Source organism: Leptonotus elevatus, chromosome 20, assembly GCF_054856555.1.
Source record: "Leptonotus elevatus isolate MCC_2025b chromosome 20, RoL_Lele_1.0, whole genome shotgun sequence".
NCBI lineage: Eukaryota > Metazoa > Chordata > Actinopteri > Syngnathiformes > Syngnathidae > Leptonotus > Leptonotus elevatus.
Genome location: NC_141258.1, coordinates 9,577,256 through 9,594,324, shown reverse-complemented (window position 1 = coordinate 9,594,324; position 17,069 = coordinate 9,577,256). Strand labels below are relative to the sequence as shown.

The 17,069-nt window shown below is 39.9% G+C and overlaps 1 protein-coding gene and 1 long non-coding RNA gene across 2 annotated transcripts in view; both read right to left on the bottom strand.

Annotated features, from left to right (window-relative positions):
* The window catches only part of fam20cb (FAM20C golgi associated secretory pathway kinase b), a 66,055-nt gene extending 57,775 nt beyond the window's left edge, over positions 1-8,280 (bottom strand). The window contains exons 1-3 of the mRNA XM_086064716.1: positions 7,104-8,280; positions 5,768-5,943; positions 1,251-1,329 (exon numbers count right to left, since the gene is read on the bottom strand). Coding sequence (XP_085920842.1) covers positions 1,251-1,329; positions 5,768-5,943; positions 7,104-7,597 — 749 coding nt within the window. The 5' untranslated portion in view covers positions 7,598-8,280. The remainder of the gene's footprint in view (positions 1-1,250; positions 1,330-5,767; positions 5,944-7,103) is intronic.
* A 4,771-nt stretch (positions 8,281-13,051) lies between these two features.
* The window catches only part of LOC147156948 (uncharacterized), a 41,035-nt gene continuing 37,017 nt past the window's right edge, over positions 13,052-17,069 (bottom strand). The window contains exon 7 of the long non-coding RNA XR_015091747.1: positions 13,052-14,703. This is a non-coding gene — a long non-coding RNA (uncharacterized LOC147156948). The remainder of the gene's footprint in view (positions 14,704-17,069) is intronic.

Genomic DNA, 17,069 nt, shown 5'->3' with positions numbered 1-17,069 from the left:
GAGTACTTCTCTCGGGATGTGTTATCATCCAAATGCGACACCGTGGAGAAAGGCAATGTGAATGAATCCAACTTTTCACTGTATCCAGCTGCGGGTGGGCTTTACTTATCTCAACAAGTTAAGCCGAGCGGCTGCGCGGGGAAACAAAAGTGTTCATTTCATTCCTGATCACCTCGTTAAGGGTCAATCACCCGCCTGACTTTTGTCATGGCAAGAGGAGGAGGAGCAACCAAAACACTAAAGCGCTGAGCAGATCACGCCTGGTTTTCAAAACAGAATGATAAATAAAATGCAAAACGGCCGCACGTACTGCATGGAGAGAGAGAGAGAGAGAGAGAGAGAGAGAGAGAGAGAGAGAGAGAGAGAGAGAGAGAGAGGAGAGAGAGAGAGAGAGAGAGAGAGAGAGAGAGAGAGAGAGAGAGAGAGAGAGAGAGAGAGAGACGTCTGAAAGGCGTCGGCTTTCAACTCCGACTGGGCGCTAAGCCAAAAAGTACTTATTATATGGTATTAGCGCTAAAAAGCAGCTGTTAAATTGTCCATCACAGGCGGCGTGCGAGATCACATTAAGTCATTTTCTTTCAGCAGCCTTTTCATTCACTTTATGAGTCAATCCATGGCGACTTACGAGCAGCTCTTTAAGGCATCGCGGAGACGCATCAAGCCACCTTTACAGCCACCGTCTTCATCATCTTAATTGTGCTTCGTCTGTTTTTTTTAAGAACAGTCGTTCATAGGACCAATTACTTAAAGGAAGTCATAAGTTTGAAGCATATTTTCTTTTGAAGTAAAATGCCGGGATGATCCGAGCTAAGGCCGCTATGCGCCCAAACTTAAAAGTCCAATTTTAACGTAAAAGTGAATAGTCAATTTTATACACAGACTAGACAGAGTGCAATTTCTGCAGAAATTGCGTGGGAATGCTGAAATGCTGACTGCTAAGATGAAGAAAGTACCACTGATTGTCACACACGAAATCCCTGAGGGAGCGGTGAGCAGCAGCAGGACTCGCGCTCGGGAATCATTTGGTGATCTAACCCCCTCATTTCCAACCCTTAACGCTAAGTGTCAAGCAGGAACACTGATTACCAGACCTTATTATTGTGCTTTCTGCATTCCCACAATAATCCACATTATTAAAGAACAAGTCATAAAAAGCAGTGTTTCCTCCAGTGCTTCATAAGAGTGGCGGGTGAGCAAGTTTTCAGAGGGGAAATTCTGGAAAATGTATACAAAATTAATAGCTGCCTTACTTCATGGGCTTGAAGAGAGCCTGGCCGTAGTTCTGGAAGGTCAGAATGAGCTTGAGTTGGGTGCCACCAGATTTCATCGCTGTTGGAGTAAAGCACAAACAAATTGAATGCAAGATTGACTTTCTTAAGAATAAAAAACAAACTAGAATGCAAGATTATATTCTTAATTTAAAAACAAGAAAAAATAGATATTATTTTCTTAAGAATGAAAAACAGAAAAAAATAGAATGCAAGATTATTTTTGAAAATAATAAAAACAGAACAAATAGAACGCAAGATTATATTCTTAAGAATAAAAACCAGAAAAAAATAGAATGTAAGATTATTTTCTTTAGAATAAAAACCAGAAAAAAATTCAATATTTCCTAAGAATTAAAAACCAGAAAAAAATAAAATGCAAGATTATTTTAAAAACATGATTATATTCAAATTATAGTGACTAAAAAATTCTCATCACGCTGTTAATTATGCTTTAATGAACATATCCCACACACACACAAAAATCCCCTTGTTCAATTTAATCCAATGAGTTAATCATTTTTTGTTTTACAAAACAGGTAAACAAAACGATGCCCGACTTAAACTCCGTTAAGCTCCGTATCATCCAAAGCCTCTGTTTCAGCCGTTTTCTAAAAAGCTTTCCTCATAAAGCTGCAAAAAAATTAAACAAGGCTTAATAAACCTATTAAGTATGATAAGAAGAACTCTGCATTTTTGCCCGCCGGGCTCCACTGATGTTTGACGCATTCACAAAGCAGGAGCAAAGCCTGTTTGCATCAATAATGGAACCAAAGAAGCATCGCAATACATGAGTCAATGTACAAACATATTTCTATTGCTATAACGCCAACTATTAGATATTAAAGTCGATATTTTAGAAGAGAAAGGTAAATATGAAAGCTAAATGTCCTCAAATCTAATCGAATCCTCTGCCGTGTGTGGTCGGAGTCTCTCTAATGTTCACTGCGGCCATAAAAGCCAGCGTCCTCTTTTGCTCTTGCTCTCTGTGTTCCTAATCGTCCTCCTCGGAACATGACACTGCATTACAAACGGCACCCGTGGGTCCGGCCTACCAGCACCAGGACTTTGCGATTTGCTAAATAAGCAAAGTGGCTTTCCTTTCTTGTTTTTCTCCAGACACTGATCGATTTGCAACGCTTGGTTCGGAGGCCTTGGGCCAAGGAACAACCTTGACAATCAATGTTTTCATTTGGTTGTTACATACTTTGAATCGAGAGCAGTAGCGATCCAACATTCCAAAAACACCCCCCAAAAAAACAATGACAGATCATTTGGAAGAAAGATCTATCGCATTTTTCCACTGAAAAAATGAGGTACTCGTCGCGAGTATCCGTACCTTGAAGAAGGCTAGGTATCGGTATCAGAACTCATCCAGCCCTATAGTTTTTACATATACAGTGGTCACTTGACTATTGAGTTTAATTCATACAAAAAGAAAAGGAAAAAAAAGTGTTGATGCCCACTATAAATGAACTAAAAATATAATTAAATATAAATAAATAAATAAAACTCCTTTTTGGCCACATAAATTCTTGAAAATATGAAGGTAAGCCTTCCATAGACATTATTTTCGTTTAGGAAAAAAATTAGGGCTGCCCACCCGAGCAAATAAATAAATAAGAATATGGGGGGGGGGGGGGGGGGGTCTGCCACAAATACACTGCATGTGGGGGTCTCTGCATATCAAATCATTTTTTTCCCATTGAAATAAATGGAAATGTCTGCAATCTGCCATCTGTGAGCAAAAATGGTGGGTCTGGAGCATATTAGGGATGTCCCGATCTTGATCATGTGATCGGAAATCGGGTCATATTCAGCTTATCATAATCGAGGAAAAAGATTGGGTTGAAATAAAAATTTTGAGTATTTTTTCCCCATTTAATTTTATAAGGACTACAAAGTAACAAAATAATCCAATGCTTCACAGATACTGCCAAAAGAAAGAAAATGTGATGAGACCTCAGTTGAGCATGCATCAAATGATTTGCTTTTTCTTTCTTTGGCTTAGGGTTAAGGGTTAAGTTAAATTTCACCAGGAAGTGACCTGGAAGTGGCCTAAAATCAACAGGAAGGGACCTGATTTTAACAGGAAGTGGCCCGGAAGTGGCCTGAAATCAACAGGAAGTGACCCAGAAGTGACCTGATTTCAACAGGAAGTGGCCTAATAACTACTACCATCCATCTCTCCATAGATGAGAGATCGTGGTTGTAAACAGTCTACACACCTCTGCTCAAATGCCAAGTTTCTGTGGTATAAACTGAGACATTTTAAATGGTGATCATTTCATTCTGACTCCCATTTAACATTAGATTGAATGTTGTTGGTTAATTCTGAACACAGCCACATCCAAATTACAAGACAATTTTCTCAATTGTTTATATATATGAATAATAAAATCATGGTTATTAAACACTATGATGGTGACACGTGGACAAATTATTTATATTTCCATTTCGACTTAAAAGGAAAAAAATATATCCCAATTTCCCTATATTTGCTGTCTTTGCTAATGAAAAAGAACTTGTTGGTATATAATACATGCAAGCACTGCTATCCTTAAGTTGAGATAATAACACAGTGCTGCTGGCTTATGTTGGTGTTGTGCCCCGGGCCTGTGTCACGGCTCTGTAATTACCCAGTCACCATGTATTTAACTGGCTAGAGTGCGCCTTCCTCAATCCACCCAGGCGGAGAGTTAGAAAGTAAGAGGGAGAGGAAATCACGCAACAGCGAGCCAGAAATTGGAGCAGAAAGGAAAAATTGCAAAGAAATCCAGAAATGTTTCTTTTTGTAACACTTCATGCAAACTCCCAGGTAAGTTCTTCGTCTTCGCTAAAGGCCACTTGGAGCGTTCTCAAAGGCGGAATCCTGCAATCCCCTTTAAGAGTTACTGCAACATGAGCGACCCTGAGGCAAGAAGCACTCCTGGAATTTGGGAACTGGACTGAGCCAAACAGGAAGACAATCCCTCCTGAGTTTGAAAAAATAAAATAAAAAATACACCAGCTCTGTCAGGTGTCTACTTTCTCAGTCGGAGACTTTTCAGCTCTCTGCGGAATGCCTGATTTACATCACGCTTGTCGATCAAAAAGCATTTGATTTGAAATCAAACTGCAGACGAGCTGTGGGAAAGTTTGCAGGTGTTTTTCGGGGCTTGATGCATTCTGCTACTGTGCTTTGAGACCGCACGAGAGAAGATTTGGCCGTCGGCTGATCAGACCCGGATTGCGTTGTTTGACAAGCCTGCGGGCGGCTTCCGTCTTTATGCATCCTTGCATGTGTGCTTGAGTGTGTTCGTAATGTCGGTGCTTGAGCACCACATTTGTCACTTAGCAGCCTCCTTCTGCTCCTCCCACTCCTTGACCTCAATATATAATATAATATATAGATATATATATATAATATATATATATCTATATATAATATTATATATCTATATATATATATATATAATATTGTATAATATTATATATCTATATATATATATATCTATATATATAATATTATATATCTATATATATATATATATATAATATTATATATCTATATATATATATATATATATATATATATATAATATTATATATATATATATATATAATATTATATATATATATATATAATATTATATATATATATATATATATATATATATATATAATATTATATATAATATTATATATATATATATATATATATATATATATATACATACATATATATACATATATATAATTTTAAACTTAGTACACGTTTATTCATTAGCCAAATATGCATTCTTTTTTTAAATGTAATAGATTGTGTTGAATGAAAGACAGAGCTGTTTTTATTTACTCAAATATTACCCCCCAAAAAAGGACAAAAATAGCAGCATAAATGAGCCCAAATAAAAATCTGCAATACTGAACCGCGAAGTATCACTGTATAACGGAATGGATGGTGCTCCACAGGGTTCAATTGTGGGGCCTCTGCTGTTTTCATTGGATCTTCTGCCCTTGTGTTCCATCTTAAGAAAACAGTGGCACTATATAAATATAGTTGAGTTGAGTGATGAGAGTCAGCATCCTAACTGCACGATTTGCAATGGCAAATTGAGCAAGTCTAGCAATTCAAAAGCTCATATGAAGAAGGGACAATAGAAACAATTGGAACGTAAACCAAACCAGCAAAAAGGCTGATTGAGGTTAAAAGTGCATTTGGCCGGAGACCTGTTGTGTGTTCACATTTCCGCCAAGTGCTGCACTTAATTTTAGAATTTTGTAAATCCTATCTGCAAAATGGTCATGACGTCACACATTAGCAGTGCGATATGGTGGAACCTGCCAATGAATTCAACCAAGGAGTGAAAACAAAACGACGACAATGGAGAGAACCATTGACCAAACAGCAGTTGATGGTACCCCAGATGCAAGCGCAGGTGCCAATAACAACTGTCCAATGTGAAACTCTAAATGACACGAAACGCCAAAGCAAAGAATGGAACCTTGCGACTCACCCACGCTGGTGATCCTCTGGTGGACCAGATCCTTCAGCAGAGCGTCGATGACAGGGCTGTGCATGGAGTAGAGCTCGTAACGATTAATTCCAATGTGGAAGCGCAGCCAGTTGGGATAAGAGTCGGCCGTCAGTTCTCCAGCCGGGCTGAACTCCTCGGGATTGCCTTCGCCATTCCTGCGTGAGAGGATTGTCGGTTATTTTTTTAGACAGGTGTCGTACTCTACTCAAGTACAGTATAATCTTGTCGGTATGGCATCGGTCGCAAATGAGATGGACCCCATTCTTGATCCCAGATGACCTTGGACAAGAGTTCGGGATACATCTTGGACTAGTTGTCAAACAGTGACAGGGAATTAATATGGAGCTCAGACCCCCCCAAAAAAAATGAAAGTCAGAAATACGTTTTAGAGTTTTACTGGGGTCACACCACGCTCCCGTCATCCAGGTCGTTTTGTGTAAGGTGGTAATCTCAGCTGTTTTAGACCAGTTTGTTTCCTAGACTAGGCCAAACCTGTTTGATGTAATCACAACATCTTTCCGTTTTACGGTGATGTGGCACAACCAACAACCAATAGATGAGCTCTAACAAAACTGACAGTGCAAAATTCTGTCTTTGAAAAAAAAATCTCAGTCTAAGACTGAGGGCGGTGACTAAAAACTCTACAACTGGTCTTTAAATGTGAGCAGGTGTGAGATGACAGTTTCCCTAGGGTATTTTTCCCAAATCTTCTCAAATTCTTCTGATGTAAAGGAATAACTGTAGACCAGAATTCAGCAACTCCAGTCTTCGAGAACCAGAATTGGGGAAGCCTGCCTGTCAGCGGTCCTCGAGTACCCCTATCCAGCCTGTTTTCCATTTCTCCCTCAGCCGACACAGGTGTTTCAAACAATCATCTAATCAGCCAGCACTGCATGAAGCCTGATAACAGTCCTCAGCTATGTTGGCTGAGGGAGACATGGAAAACGGGCTGGATAGGGGTACTCCAGAACCCGGGGTTGAGAACCACTGCATCATTCACAGCGATGTGAAGTTGAGCACAGGTGGCAAACATGAGGCCCGTGGGCCACATGACGGCCATCACATCACTTTGTCTGGTCCTCTAAAGCGAATAAAAATGGTCGATTTCATATTTCTTGAGAAATTTATTTATTCTTTTCATTTTAGCCTAAATTCTGAACCCGTTTTTCTTGGCTTTTTACAGATATTACACACGTTTATGGAATCTGGGAAGAACCCAGAGAGAACATGCAAAATTCACACAAAGATTAGAGTTGAGAATCAAACCACAGACCACTTTCTTGATTCATGATAATAAATAAAAGAAATACTTAACCACTCCTGTTCAGCTGCTTTGGGGTCAAATCGAATGTCTGTGTTGACGTTGAACAGCGTGTCCTCATCCGTGAGGGTAGGCAAGGACCTCTTATACAAAGGGTGCTCATAGAGGGCGGCCAGCCTCGAACCTTTGGCCGGCGTGGTCTTGCCGACTGCCGCCTCGTGGATGAACTGCCTCTTCCTGACCTCCGGCCTCCTGAAGCCCGGAGACTTGTCTCCGGCAGCGGGTCCCTTCTCCAGCGAATGTGACGAGACGTTGGAGGCGCTGGGCTCGTTGCTGAAGTCCTGCAGGATGCGCAGCGTGTGCTTGTTGGGCCAGCCTTGCTTGGTCCAGCTGCGAGGCTCCTCGCTGGGCGTGTGCGAGCAGGAGCAGCCTCCCACGCCTTGCATCTCCAGCTTGGGCAGCAAGTCTATCATGATGTGCATGGAGCACGCCACCAGGAACACCAAGAGGATTAAAATGCGGAATTTACGCAGGTGGATCATCTTCATGGTCTCCCTTTTGAGCAGATGTGAGTATTTACTGCAGATGATGAGCACGCATATGCACAGGCTGACTACATCACTGATGATGTTAATCAGACTGGACGCCAGTCGAATGAAATATACATTAAACACCAATGACCCATCTTCACTTGCCGTCTTGAGTAGAGGATTCAGTGTTCAAGCGTTTTGGTTTCAGCATCAGAATCCTACTGGGGGTTTGTTTTCTTACAAAGCTTTGTGTTTGATTATTCAAAGGTTCATCAGCCAGCGTCCAGGTGGACCGGGTTCAAACCAACGGTCGATTTGCGCAAGCCACATCGTCGTCACGCGGCTCTCCAAACACATCAGGCCGAACACTAAACCTAATATGGATCCGTTCAACTGGAAAGTCCGGATCGGTCCAACGTCCGTGTATAAAAACACAAGCTCCGCTCTTCACTATCAAGCGCTCTTTTTTTTTTTTTTTACGGCAAAGTCCCCGCAAGTGTTCGACGCGCGCTTCTCCGGAAAATCAGCTCTCATCCCGGTTAACACTTCTCAACGTAGGCGGCTCTGTTTGCACAGGTAACAAGACGGGGGAGGGAGCGGAACACCTTCAGGGCTTGCAGCTGGATCGCAGAGGGGAACGAAGTACGCCTTGTAGCAAGTGAGCATCTGGGTGGGTGTGTTAAATATGATGGCGAAGTCGAGGCGAGACCCTGCCTCTCTCTCTGCGTCACTGCGCGCAGATTGGCTGAACTCGGATACATCCAGCGGGAGGGAAAAAGAGAGAGAGAGAGACATAAACGATTCTCTGTGCGCCTCTTGGAATAACCTGCACATCCCGGCTGTGCAAGAAGGGGGCGTCTTTTTACTGGCCAATATTTAGCCAGGCTCATACAGTGCAGCTTGTTTTTTTGTTTTTTTTTCCTCGCCGTGAAATTCATCTGCCGGAATCCTTCTGAAATGCCTCCATGGAGACAAGTCAGTCCATCAATGAAACATTAGGCAGGCCTATTAGGGGGCTCATCAGTCACCGCAGCTGCTCCCTTTCTGGCCCTCGATCTGCTTCAGTATGTTTCAAAGACGTTGCGGGCTTCTTTGCTTGCTCGGAAACCGAAAGATAGATATTCATTGACGTGACCAACCAAGAACTGAGAGTCAATTTCAGTGCAAATAATAATAGCGTGTTTTATTTACCAGCTGAGATTGACTGACCGAACGCCTGGTTTGATTGAACCCAGGTTACATCATTAAAATATGTAAAAACCGTTGTGGTTTTAAAATTGTGAACACAAACGAATGGTAATTAAGTTCTTGCGCACTTTGACCTCGGCCCACAAGAAATCAAAAATTAATAGCACAATTATGCCACTACAGTTTTCGCCACGTATTAACGAAATTAGTATACGCACTATACAGATTTTGCATTTTAATCCATATTCATACATTTCAACTTGCACTCAATATTCAAATATGACGGCAGAATGTGACTATGATTTGCACATTTTTTACATTTCATTATTTTAATGTCTATCATTTATTTATTTTTTTACACTGTACAGTATATATTGTGCATTAAATTACATCATTACATTATTGAATATTGCTGCCATTTTTACATTTTCCACTTTGCACTAATTGTACAACTGTTGACGTAAGACTCTCATATAGTAGACAACAGCCTAAACTTGTTTTCTTTGTTTAGTTTAGATTTCATCGATTTTTATTTCATCCTCAATTCTGCTTATTGTACTTGTTTTGAAGTAGAACAATTCTTAAGTCTACAAAACCATTTTGTTTGTCAATTTACAGACAAATGCAACTAAACTAATCATTAAATAATTCATCATGCAACAAAACAATGGCACAAAAAACGATGCCAGCACAACAAAGGACTTTTATGGGGGTGAAAAATTGCACAAGTTTAACTTTTGATTTGAAACCAAATTATCTTTGGTATACAACAAAAAACAAAGGAATTGACCTTGTCATTCCAAGACGTTTGGAAGGGACTTCTATTGGGGGCTTCGGTTTTTACTTGGGGCCCACTTCACTTCTGTTGGCATCTTATTCCATTTGCGTGCAGCATGACAGCTAAATGCAGATTCACCATGTTTGCTTTCAACTCTGGGCAGGAAGCAGGTAACAGACAATGTGGCGTACATGCACAGGTGAGCCATCATTCCGTTTGTGATTACGTCTTAGATGATCTTCTAATTGAAGGAGGCCTAAGAGAGTGGAGGTTGTGTATTGCTTAAGTAGTCGGTGAAAGGAAAGAGTCATAAGGGGGGGGGGGGGCAGAGATGATTTAAGAGCAAAACACCGGTTGGGAATGCTAATGAGGCTGACGGAGATGCTCAATGAAACAAGCGGAAACTGAACATAGCTGCACCCAGCTGGACTGCTTAATAGTGCAGAGGGAAGCGCGGAGTGTCACGGGATTGTTTATTGTGCGAGACACAGAGGGAAGACTGTTGGACTGCCTATGAGCGCACATAACTGGTGGGTTCAACTGAAGGCGATGACTGTAATCTGATATGAACAGACATTGAGATACCTGGAATAAAACAAATTGGGTACACCTTGCATTTGTGTGCAGCATAACAGCTAAATGGGCATTCACCATGTTTGCTTCAAACTCTACAAGGAAGTTGATAACTGAAAGTAACATTTTTAGAAGTGTCTTTTACCAGTATTGATTAAATGATATGAAAATGACTCTTATACATGATTACGTGTGTAATAATCTATTACCTAAATCTGGTTATATTTACAAAAAGCTCCATAGTCTATTCATTTCTGTCTAAGTGAAGGTAACCAGTGTCTAATTTCCAAACGGGTTCCAATGGACTGATTCCCCGATCATGGTGTTTGGTGTCAGAGTAGAGGACAAAGTGATGCTTGTTGCCTGTCCTCGCGTCATGGCAGCCAAAACGATCCCTGATGAATGTGTATTGATGTCAGTCAGCCATGGATCACAGCGGTCGATGGGTCAGTGGTTACTCACAAGGCCCCGTCTGATGTGATTGCCGCCCGGCCTTTCGGCGGGAAAAAATCCAGACGAGCCGCTCGGTTCCGGCTCAGCCACCGTTTTGGACGCGTGGCTGTGATGAAAAAAAAAAAGTCTAATTTCATTGGCTGTCAAATGATATTCGAGGCTTACATGTGGTAAGAGGAGAGGATTGTTGTGGGATAACTGTTGGCAAGATAACTAAATAAATAATTCTCTCTCTGTTATTGGGAAGTTGTACAAACAGCGATGATCCTGAATTAGGGGCAGTTGGAGGTAGTTCCCAACAAATGATGTTTCTTTTCATCGTCTTTCTTTCAGCTAATTAGGTCCAATTTAGACATTTGCACCTACGAGTTTGTTCACTATTGTTGCCAGTGTTTTTCATCATTATTTCAGCTAATTGGGCCCAGTTAGGACATTTTCACTTAAAGGTTTGCTCACTTCTGCTGCCAGTGTTTTTATTTGTCTTTATTTTGGTAAGTGGGCCCTGTTATAATATTTTTGCTTAGGGGGGATTTGCTCACTTTTGTTGCCCGCGTTTTTTTAAAATATTTCGATTAATTGGGCCCAAAGTAACATTTTCACTTAAAGGTTTGCTCACTTTTGTTGCCAGCGTTTTTCATTTTTATATCGGCTAATTAGGCCCAATCTTGACATTTTCGCTTAGGGGTTTGCTCACTTTTGCTGCCATCTTTTTTTTTTTTTGTCTCTCGGCTAATTGGGTCCAATTCTGAATTGTGACATTTTCACTTAGGGGTTTGTTCACTTTTGTTGCCAGCTTTTTTTTGTCTTTCTTTCAGCTGATTGGACCAAGTGCTTACATTTTCACTCACTTTTGTTGCGAGTGATTTAAAAATGAATGAGTGTTCAGTAGTTCACAATTATATATATATATATATATATATATATGTACACTATTTAATTTTGTCATTTTTCAAGTGTCAGATGAAAAGATAGAATAAAATACTTACCAAAAAAATGCAAATTTTCCCCTCAGAGGTCCTTATCACAGAGAATGCTATACAGTAACAGAGTGACAGAGCAAACAACATCCGCTGATATGTGGTGTGACAACAGTATTAAAGGCGACCAGGCTTTACACAGACAAGATCAGGAGGAGGTGGAGGGCATCGGAACAGATAGCTGACTGCAGCACAGGTTGTAAATTCACAAGATTTATATCCTGGATGTTCCACAACGGATCCTGGTGAGATAGCAAAGAGGAGAGCGCAAGATTCACGGCTTCGTGGTCACACGGAATTCTTACTGGTGTGTTACTGGATCAAGACTGACAAGGAGACAAGATGGTTGCAGTCAACATGAAGGTTTTCAGGTTGACTGGATGCTGATTACATGGCAGAACTTTTGACTCTTTTGAAAACAGATTTCCTTCCACCAGGGATATTATTTTTTCATAGGAGTGGGTACAGATGTCAAATTCAAGGTCAGGGGGCCACATCTGGCCCACCACATCATTTTATATGACCCACACAAGCAAATGATGTGCATCAACTTTATGCTTCTGGCTAAAATACTTAAATTTCAAATACAATACATTTGAAGTACATCTAAAATATTTAATATTTTTATGATGTCATTAGATTCAATTTACTGTAGTTGTATTTCAATATATATGTATTAGGGGTGTCATAATTAGTGCGTTAATTTTGATTTAATTTAAAGTTCCTTTAACGGCACAATTTTTTTTAACACGCGATTAATGACCACCCCTTACTTGGAAAGCCTGTACTGGGGGAATTCCATGTCAAAATATAGCAGTAATACATGTAATAATAATGCATATATTTGTGGAGCCTGCGGTCAAGTTGTATTTTACAATTTGAAAAATGTGCAGAATTTCACAAGTTACTTCATGTTAAAGATTATGAAGAAAAAAAATGCACTGAGCTGTTACCAACGTCTATCAAATGCAATTATGCCATCTAGTGGCAAACAAATTGACCTAAACACAAATCAATATTACGCAGTTTTTTTTTTATTACAGTACGTCTTTTTAAATTTAATTCAGTTTTATGAATTATTATGAAACTACTGTATCACTGACTAAAATATGCAGCCATATTTCTATTAGTTTAACATGTTTCTACTTTTATGTTAAGAGTAAGAAAACCATACATTTTATCACAGATTTAGAACAGATAAGAAAATTGTGATTAATTGTGAGTTAACTATATAAGTGATGTGATTAATTACGATTGCATGAACACTTATTACTAAGTTACAATATGGTTCTAATAAAGGATTCAACCATGGTAGAGGTCTGTACTTTGAGTGCTGCTGTTGATTTTATGCTATTATGCTGACAAGTGAAATAGAAATAAAGTAATGTTACTAAGATGGCATATTTCAAGGCCACTTTCTTTTTATATATATGTATATTTTAAAAAAACTTGAAGTTTAATGGTTTTTTTTCCAGAATAGAATTGCAAACCACAGCTCAAATGATTTATCACAAGCTTATAGTTGACGTTCTAATGAAAACATGAAATAAAATGCATGGAAATAAAATGTTCACCACGTGTTTATTAGCATTGGAGGAGGAGGAGGTTGGAAAGCGAAATGAGGCGTCATCTTTGGCGCTGCTCCTCTGTGTCGACCATCAGAATCGCAAGCGCCACCATATTGCCTGCGCCTATTCATTTGTGTGAATGTGCCCTTGGCGTGACCAGGATTTAGCGAGGAACAAGTCTCATTTCCATCGTTGAGCGGCTGCATCTGATACAGAACGTTTGAATTGATATTACAGATAACAATGGCCTCTGTTGGCCTCAATAAGCCTCACGCTGCCCTTGGCTCCCTCTCTCCTCATCCCTCCTCTGCTCAGCCGCTCCTTCACAAAACACACCGAGCGCACACACATTTAAACTGTCATACTAATCACTTCGGAAAAGCGCACGCCTCTCATGAGGCTTTGCTGCAAATTGCTCTGAGACACCCCCAGAGGCTCTTCCCTTAATTCTTTGTCATCCACTTCCTTAAAACATTGGAATGAATCGACGTCTGCTTTTGTTTACTCAATCATCAGTTGTGCAGCAATTGCAATATTCACAGACAAATTAGCGCTCTTTAAGATGATCCCGGAGGATTTCAAAATAATCAGAGTGGTTTTCTTCAGAATCCTTCAGTAGGACGTCAAGGTAATTATACTTCAGTTTTGTGCACAGTGCGACCATCTGTTTGATTGCTGCTGTCCTGTGTTTACTCTCACAAGACATAACGATCTGCCGTCTACATTTAGCATCAATATAAAAACATCCGTTGTCAGGGATTTAGCAGGAAAACTGTATATGGTTAAGTGGGGAAGCTAAATATATATATATATATATATATTTTAATATATTCGCATAATAGTCAACTTTTCAAAACAACCCCATTGGGTCCTTTTGGACAAAACAACTAAATAAATTGGGTCGTTTCGTACAATACAACCCAGAAAGTTGGGTCAAATTGACCCCAAAATAAATGGATCCATAATTAGGTTACCTTTGACACCAACTGCGTACAACTACAAGTTACTAGAGAGGCAAAACTGTGCACTAATTGACATTTGCATGCTACTAGTACTATCAATGAAGCACCAGACTAAGTAATAGAATTATATAATGTCACTAGTAGTTCTAGTAGCACAGGTTTGCCTCACCAGTAACATATTGTAATTCGTATTAGATTACATAGAACTTGAACTTGATATCAAAGATATTGAATACATAGTGAATAAAACAGTTTTTGTAATCTTGATCTATTCAGTAGTCAAGTAGCTTTCCAAAGTATACACAAATAGAATAAATTAATATTCCAAATGCAAGACTCGCACATAATGGCAGAGTAATTATTTTTGCTCAGCTTAAAGAATGGACGGCAGCGCTGGGAAGTAAACAAAAAATAATTCTTTGTATGGTGATATTATTGAAGTGTTTGCCCCCGTGAGTTAGCCTAATCTTATCTGCTATCAGACTGTGGAAATAACACAACAACCTTGGGCTTATTTGTGGGAGTGTTTGCGGGACCATCGGTCAAGACTGCGCTCGCCCAGGTGATGTCTCGCTTGCCTCCTGTGACTTCCTTCCAAAACTTGGAATTGTGTACAGCTGCCTGCCTAGAGGGGGGAAAGATGTTGAAATGAGGATTTGGAGCACGTGTGAGCGCATGTGTGTGCGTACTTCAGCAAGTTGCACCCAAGCACCCAGGCTTTGCTTGTTCAAGTGACTGCACTTAAATCCTATAATTAAAGTTTAGGGTAGACCACTTTAATGAAGGCTGGTCAGATTGATGAGTGTTCATATTTGGGTGGCTCTTGAAGGAGTTTATTTTAGCGTGTGGTTCTGTTAACCATCAGACTGCCCCATCACTGTGCTCACAGTTTAGGTCCAGATTAAGAAGTGACCCTGGCCTCAACACTCTCATTATCATCCAGCACTTACAGTTGGTGTAATAATTATCACGTGAGGTGCAGAATTTGGATCCAAAAGCAGACAAGACTCGGACTCAGACAAAAATACAAAGTAACAACAGAGAGCAGGGCTGGATTCAGATGGCCTCGAAGAAAACACTTGACAGGGAAACCTTTACCAAGAACCCTGAGTGGGCTGGACAAAGCTACTGCATAGCAACTGACAACATCACAAGATGACAACTGACATCATCACAAAGGACTAATCAACTGCATGGCAACTAACATCATCACAAAGGACAAAGCAACTGCATAAGGACTGACAACCTAATCACGAGGGACAAAGCAACTGCATAGCAACTGACAACATAATCACAAGGACCATAGCAACTGCATAGCAATTTACATAATCACAAGAGACAAAGCAACTGCATAGGAACTGACAACATAATCACGAGGACTACAGCAACTGCATAGCAACTGACAACATCATCACAAGGGACAAAGCAACTGCATAGCCACTGACATCATCACAATGACTATAGCAACTGCATAGCAACAGACATCATCACAAAAGACAAAGCAACTGCATAGCAACTGACTACATAATCACGAGGGCCATAGCAACTGCATAGCAACAGACAGCATCACAAGGGACAAAGCAACTGCATAGCAACTGACTACATAATCACGAGGACTATAGCAACTGCATAGCAACCAACATCATCATCATCATCACAAGGGAAAAAACAACTACATAGCAACTGACAACAATCACAGGGACCATAGCAACTACATAGGAACTGACATCATCATCATTACAAGGGACACATACAGGACCATAACACAATGACCCAACCCAAAACAGTCACATCGATAAATTTGTTACCTTTTAGTCTGACTACCCCAAAATATATATTAGTGCAAATCTAGTGCTGTTATTTATTTATTATTTATTTTTATTTTTAATGGGCCACAATGTACGGGTGATGAGAATCCAGGCCTGCCACAAATAATGGAAATTCAATAATCTGAATCCAGAGTAAGTAATGCCACCCCAAAGGTGTCCAATTGCCTACAGATGCCAAAGCACTAAATTAAGTTCCTCAATAACTTCAACATCGGGCACCAAGATGCAACAAAATGGTGCCAATTTCCTATCTCTGAATAAGTGAAGTTTTTACAGTAATTTATCCCTAGCAATCCGACTCTTCTACTCCCTTTATTATTTACCGTAACCTCCATTTGACTATTATGAAATAGCCTCATATCCTGTGACATCTTCTTCCACTTCCATGCTTTTATCTCACTGAAATCACCATTTATGCATAGATGATAAGGATTTTATGAGGAAAAGTCTCACAGGGACGAGTTGGATGGCGTTAAACGCCCTGCAGAGGCACGGTTGCATTGCCAAATGCAGTAGGAGTGGAGCACTAAATCTCACAGTTGAGACAGCATGCAGAGCTTAAAGTAGACACATCCAGGAGTCATTAAGTCATAATGATAGAGAAAGACCCATATCTCCAAAAATTTGACTCTGGGCCAACACCATTAGCAGATGATAGATGAAGCTATTCCATCGGGGATCCTTAGTCAATGTGGACAATATACACTGTGTACACACACTCCTACCTTATCACCGCTGACTTTGCAACTATTTCATCCTTCGAGTTGGTAAATGTGCCCTAACTTGTCTTATTTCTTTATGATACATTCTTAACTGCCTCTGTAGTTAGTCAAATGGAACATTCATTGTACATTATTTTTAAACAGCCACTGTATACGCTGTGTCCATGTTGTTCCATTTCGCAATATTAAATAAGCTTTAAGATTTCTGGGATATATAGGTTATATCAGTCATTTTAGTTCTAACATTTATATCTTACGTCATGCTGTTAAAAAATAAGTACTGTCGTGTTCTTGCTTTGTCCAAGACAAACAATTGCTCAAAGATTGATGATCTGTGAACATTGCTTAAGGGTCAAATTCAATTACTTGTCTGGACTACAAATTGGAAAAAGTGATACACTCTCTCTTACACGTTGCATTAATAAACACTTTGATAAAAT